The following is a 6,338-nucleotide window of genomic DNA, read 5'->3' on the forward strand; positions in this document are numbered from 1 at the left end:
AAGTGTTGCTCAGCCAGGCAATGCATCATTGATCTAAACAGGTGATAATCAGAGCGAGCAATGCCTGGAGAATACGGCAGGTTGGGTAGGACTTCCCATTTTAACGTTCCCAAGTATTTATTGACCTCTTTTTGCAACGTGGAGTCGAGCGTTGTCATGCTGCAAAATCATTTTATCGTGCCTCTCGCTGTCTTTTAATGCTCTCCTCAAACACATTAATTATGTTTGATAACGAGCACCCGTGATTGTTTCACTTGGTTTTAACACCTCATAGTTCACGACGCCAAGCTTGTCCCACCAAATGCAGAGCATGATCTGGGAGTGGTGAATATTTGGTTTGGCCGTTGACGTGGAAGCATGGCCGGGATATCCCCGTGATTGTGTGTGTTTAGGGCTATTGTAATGAACCCATTTTTTGTCCCTGGCCACAGTGCGATGCAGAAATCCCTTCCGATTTTGCCTCTGAAGCAACTGTTCACAAACGCCGATCAACGTCTCTTGGTTTCAGCTCACAGGGGACCCAAGTTCCTTCTTTCTGAATCATGCCCATAGCCTTCAGACGTTTTGAAATGGCTTACTGTGTCACTCCCACTAATCATGCCAATTTTTCTTGAGTTTGACGCGAGTCTCCACTCAGAAGTATCTCCAATTCTGCATCTTCGAAAACATTCTCTCTTCCACCACTGTGCTGGTCTACGACGTTAAAATCATCGTTCCTGAAGTATTGAAACCACTCATGACATGTTCTTCCACTAACAGCGTTCTTTCCATACCTACTTGAGAGCATTCGATGAGACTTAGCCGCTGTTCTCTTCATATTGAAACAAAACAGTAACACCTCCCGCAAATGACGAGAATTAGGATCGTAAACTGACATTTTCAATTAAGAACAATTTTATGATGCAGACCCAAATTGACTAATGTTTGAATGAGTTTATGTTGACCAAGGACCAAGCTAACTGCCTGACGTCTGCGATCTGTTTCTTTCGACCGCTACTTACCATTGTCGCCACCTATCGACAAATGGTGGAAGCAAAGTTGTACACCTTGTAGATACAGGTGAATTGCAGTTTAAACATGGTAAATGTTTATAGAAAGCAAGGCATGTGGGATGCAGTGGCAGTATTATGAAATTTGCAGCCTGCTTGCCATTACCTTCCCCACATTTGTCAATGCTGGTGCCACTGCACACCATCCCCCCTCTCTATCATCATGTTGAATCTGCATATGACCTCGGGTAGCAAACCTTCATCTAGGAATGAAAGGTAACCACCCCCCCCCCCCCATCCACCCCCCCCCCCCCCCAATTAAGAGCTATTGCACAATGTAAAAACATTGACCTCAGCCACCTAAGCTTTATCTGTGAGTATAAGATGACCCTTCATTTTTTCCAATTGACAAATTTGGAGGGGAAAAAGTCTTGTCTTTTGGTCAGCTACATATGATCGCTTCAGTATAAGAAATTTATGTGAAATTAGTATTAACAGTTCCTCACTTTCATGGTAACGGGAAGGTAGATATTACATATGACAGTTGTTTGGTAGATTCACCCCAGGTCAGTTGAGTGAAAGCTTGACCTTAGGGGAGGAAATAAGTGGCGGCTAAAAAAAAAAAAAAAAAAAAAAAAAATAAAATAAACTGAGTGAATGTTCAACTCAAGTTTCCCTTGGTTTAGCCATGAGTATGGCTAAATATGTGCAACAGCATCAATCTTGAAACATTGCACTCACTCCAATTGAAATCTAGTGAGTTAGGAGGGGACTCAATACAAGGGAAAGCCCATGCACTGACCTTCAAACTATTGCTGCATACTTTGCTAGTCAAAGACGTACCTTGATTGTTAATATTGTAATTTGTGAAAAATGAAAACGTTACGAGATTTGCAATGCCTGTTCTTGCAATTTAAACCTGATCTACACCATGGAACAGCCTACACTGTGAGCATCAGTGTGCCATGTATCTATAGTCTCATATAAATGACAATTAGCACAAGCATACATCTAGCCTTGAAATTAGTGTTATAACTAGTGAAATCAACAGACCTGTTCCCAGCAGTCTTTGCTATTTGTGTTGATAATGCCAGAGGACATTAAGTAGCCACCTGCCATGACTTCCTGCCATCCTTCTATAACGTTCTGAAATGATTATCATAATAAACTACCTGGCTGTACAGTCTGAATAATATAACCCCAACACCTATCTAATGTGATGACATCACCGTGGCAAGGATGTAATTTTTCTAAGCACCAAAATATCACTAATTTTTAAGTATAGAGCAGTTGAAAATCATTTAGTGTCCACTAATCTTAAGGAACAAGAGCTTGCAATAAACAGAAGTTGTGCCATTTCAAAAATGTGAGAGACATGACGTCAAAACCCAAAAGTTAACTCTTTGCAACTGATGGTAATTGAAAGATGTGGGGAGTTTTGTTTGTTCTGGGATGAAGAATTATTATTACTACTTAGTTACATGTGTAAATGTTGTTGAAAAACTTGGGGTGTATTTGGTTGACTCTCCGTCCCTCTCTCTCCCCCTCTCCCTCCCTCCCTCCCTCCCCCCCTCCCCCTCTCCACACACACACACACACACACACACACACACACACACTACTCAAACATTTAGCGTAAAGTGAAAGACACCTGAAAACAAATCTGAAACAGTGTAGAATTGTTAGCTGACTAGTTAATTGTAGATGTATAATTCCAAGAAACAAGTTTCTGTAGTATTTACTACAGGAAATAAAAAAAGATTAGATGTACAAACTGTTCAGGCTAAGTATGCAAGACCTCAACATTTCTTTTGAGACATTTGTAATACGGAGTGGTAATAAGAGTAATGATGTTGTTGTTGTGGTCTTCAGTCCTGAGACTGGTTTGATGCAGCTCTCCATGCTACTCTATCCTGTGCAAGCTTTTTCATCTCCCAGTACCTACTGCAACCTACATCCTTCTGAATCTGCTTAGTGTATTCATCTCTTGGTCTCCCTCTACGATTTTTACCCTCCACGCTGCCCTCCAATACTAAATTGGTGATCCCTTGATGCCTCAGAACATGTCCTACCAACCGATCCCTTCTTCTGGTCAAGTTGTGCCACAAACTTCTCTTCTCCCCAATCCTATTCAATACTTCCTCATTAGTTATGTGATCTACCCATCCAATCTTCAGCATTCTTCTGTAAAGACTAATGATAATAATAATAATAATAATAATGGAATTTACTCTGCAAAATTCTCTGCCCAATGATTTTGCATACAGCCAAAGTGCCTCATCCACGTGTTTGTTGTCAAGCATCATCCCATGCCCTGAAAACAGTCATTTAATAATTATACAAAGTTGTAAAAGAGGGAAAGTGACACACTGCTCTAATGGCTGTGTGATTTACTGAAATGTGCAATCTTACACTATGTGACCACATTGGCCCAAACACTCGGCGTTCATTTCAAAGAGGCCAACCATATAACTACACTCATGGAAAGTGTTTTATTCTAACCTTGTACATTAATGGCTGAATTTCTGCCCCTCCCTCCCCGATCTTACTTTAAGGTTTGTAAATATGTGGCCAGGTTTGCTACAGGTTCTCCAGGTTGGGTAAAGGTGTCTTGATACTTTTAAGTACTTTGAAGAGGCTAGGTCAACAGATGCACTTATTCTGTGACTGTGATTTCATAGTTCTTACTTTCAGTATATTATTATTGTATTGATACAGTAACCTTTTTTTACTTTTGTTGCAATACAGCACTGACAAAAATATGTTTATATCAATTTTGCTACAGCCAAAAATGTTCAGTTGAATCCAAACTAGTAGAAACAACTCCATTTGTTTCTAGATATTGTCTTGGGGACAGTAATTTAAGACTTTTCATCTATGTTACATCTGTCAGGCTTCTTTCCCTATGGGAGTTGCTGCCATATGTCCTCATTTTTTTATTTTTCTTTAACACGTTCACTGCCATCGGCGCACCAGCGCGTCCGGCCGATACTAGTGCATATGCCGTCGACGCGCCTGCGCGGCGAGACACTCAGCTGTTTCTCAGCGCCACAGTTTAGTCGGGCACAGCCATTCGGTGTGGTTCATTGCGCAGGCACTCTAAGAACGTATTGTTTTCAATTTTTGCGGGTGCGGTTCGTGTGTTTTCCCTACAGTTTTTCTCTGTTGTGGGACTGAAAATGGAAGACAATCGTGACACGGCGGGCCCTTCAGAACCTAAGAAACGTAAAACACAGGACACAAGAAACGTACAAAAACTAACGGATGCGGAATTATTACGAATATTAGAAGAAAGCGATTCGGAAACGGAACTGGCCAGTGAGGAGGACGGCGTGGAATCCAGTGAAGAGTCTGACGGAGCCGAGTTTGTTTTAGATGAGACTGTAGAAATGGCTGTGAATCCTAGCGACAGGGAAATGGCAGAAGGAGTGGTAACAAGAGATAACGCAGCTGATACAACTGTTGCGTGGGAAAGAGAGCCAGTTGGAATGATAAATTGCCCATTTATAAAAAATGAGGGACTGCTTATTCAACCGACGGAAAACACTCCCTTAGATTATTTTCGTCTTTTGCTGACGGACGAATTTCTATTGACAGTTGTAGAAGAAACAAATCGAAACGCGATTGAATTATTCCTTTCTGCGGGAACCAAAGGACAATCACGAATAAACTGTTGGAAAGATGTGACTGTTGGCGAATTGTTAGTGTTCTTGGGAGTTTTCCTGCACATGGGAAATGTAAAGATGAGGAATTTGCAGGACTATTGGAAAAAGGACGCTTTATTCAACGTGAAAGGAATTGCCGATAGTATTTCACGAAATCGTTTTCTGCTAATACTACGTGCATTACACTTTTCTGAAAATCCAAAACAGGGCAAACCAACACCATCCGACAGGTTGTATAAAATACGTCCCGTTATCAATTTTTTCAATGAAAGGATGTGCCAAGTTTACTACCCTGGACGGGAACTGTCTCTGGACGAATCAATGATCCTTTGGCGTGGACGATTACTTTTCCGCCAATACATCAAAAACAAAAAGCACAAATATGGCATAAAGCTATATATTTTGACAACTCCCACTGGAATGGTCCTAAAATTCGCGGTATACACTGGCATGCTGGACGATTTAGGAGGAAGAGGCCATGCGCAAAAAATTGTTCTTCATTTACTAGATGAAAAGTTGAATGCTGGTCACCATGTGTACATGGACAATTACTATAACAGCTTCGCATTGGCAAAGCTGCTCCTGGATAAGAAGACCCACTGCACGGGAACTCTGAGGGCGAATAGGAAGGATACACCCAAGGAAATACAGGAAGCAAAACTACGAAAAGGTGAAGCCGTTGCCAGATTTGCGGAAGGAGTTATGATAGGTAAGTGGCGTGATAAGAGGGAGGTTTGCTACATTTCTAATGCATTTACAAATGAAATGGTTGAGGTTGAAACCAAAAGAAAGGAGAAGAAATCTAAGCCCTTGGCCATTGTAAACTACAATAAATTTATGGCGGGAGTTGATCGGCACGATCAGATGTTATCATATTACCTCTCGGAACGCAAAACCATACGCTGGTACAAGAAACTTTTTATCCACGTTGTGGAAATGATACTGACAAACGCACATGCCCTACACAATAAATATTGTGGCACAAAAATGCCCCTCCAAGAATTTAGACTCAGTATTATAAGAGCACTATTGCCACGAAAGCAGGTAGAACGGCCAGTCAGAAATCCCCAACATGTTGTGGTAAAACGAGAATCAAATGGAAAATCAAAAACACCGCGAAAAAAGTGCAGATCATGCGCCAGCCGTGGACAACGAACAGACACGATTTACGAGTGCCTAGATTGCCCAAATAAAGCAGGATATTGTTTGAATTGTTGTGTTATTCACCACCTCTAAAGGCAGATAGCACTTTCGTTGCTCATTTATTTTTCGACAGTTATGTGTCGGTACTATTCGTAAACTTTGTATTTATTTTATTTGTTTGAGAGTGTAATGGATAAAGCTCTAGATTGTATTTTTCTTAGATTTGACATACATTTTATTTCAGAAGTTTCTTCGAGATCTTGTGTTTGTATTTGAATGTTTCTACTATATTTTTTGTCCAATAAATATGTCGTTTGTCAGTAGGATGTTTCGTTTCATTTATGAATATAAAATGAAATTGTAGTAACCTAAACTGTCACACTAACCAGGAACAATACACTAGACGCATTGGCGCGTCCACGGCCACCCGCTACAGAATATGGCCTGATATGCCACTGACGCCTTAGTGCGCCCCAAAACAACTTTGATTCACGAGAGTAAATTTGATTGTGTACTTATAAAATAAATACATGTTATATTA

The 6,338-nt window shown here is 40.8% G+C and overlaps 1 protein-coding gene across 1 annotated transcript; it reads left to right on the forward strand.

Moving 5' to 3' along the window:
• Nucleotides 1-4,168: 4,168 nt before the first annotated feature.
• On the forward strand, nucleotides 4,169-5,890 carry LOC124796274 (piggyBac transposable element-derived protein 4-like). The gene has a single exon (XM_047260425.1). The coding sequence runs from the start codon at nucleotides 4,169-4,171 to the stop codon at nucleotides 5,888-5,890; it is 1,722 nt and encodes a 573-aa protein (XP_047116381.1).
• Nucleotides 5,891-6,338: the final 448 nt, after the last annotated feature.

The sequence above is a fragment of the Schistocerca piceifrons genome, chromosome 1, assembly GCF_021461385.2.
Source record: "Schistocerca piceifrons isolate TAMUIC-IGC-003096 chromosome 1, iqSchPice1.1, whole genome shotgun sequence".
NCBI lineage: Eukaryota > Metazoa > Arthropoda > Insecta > Orthoptera > Acrididae > Schistocerca > Schistocerca piceifrons.

Excerpts from the sequence above, each read along its gene's own strand:
- LOC124796274 (XM_047260425.1), top strand. The coding sequence starts at position 4,169 with ATGGAAGACAATCGTGACACGGCGGGCCCTTCAGAACCTAAGAAACGT.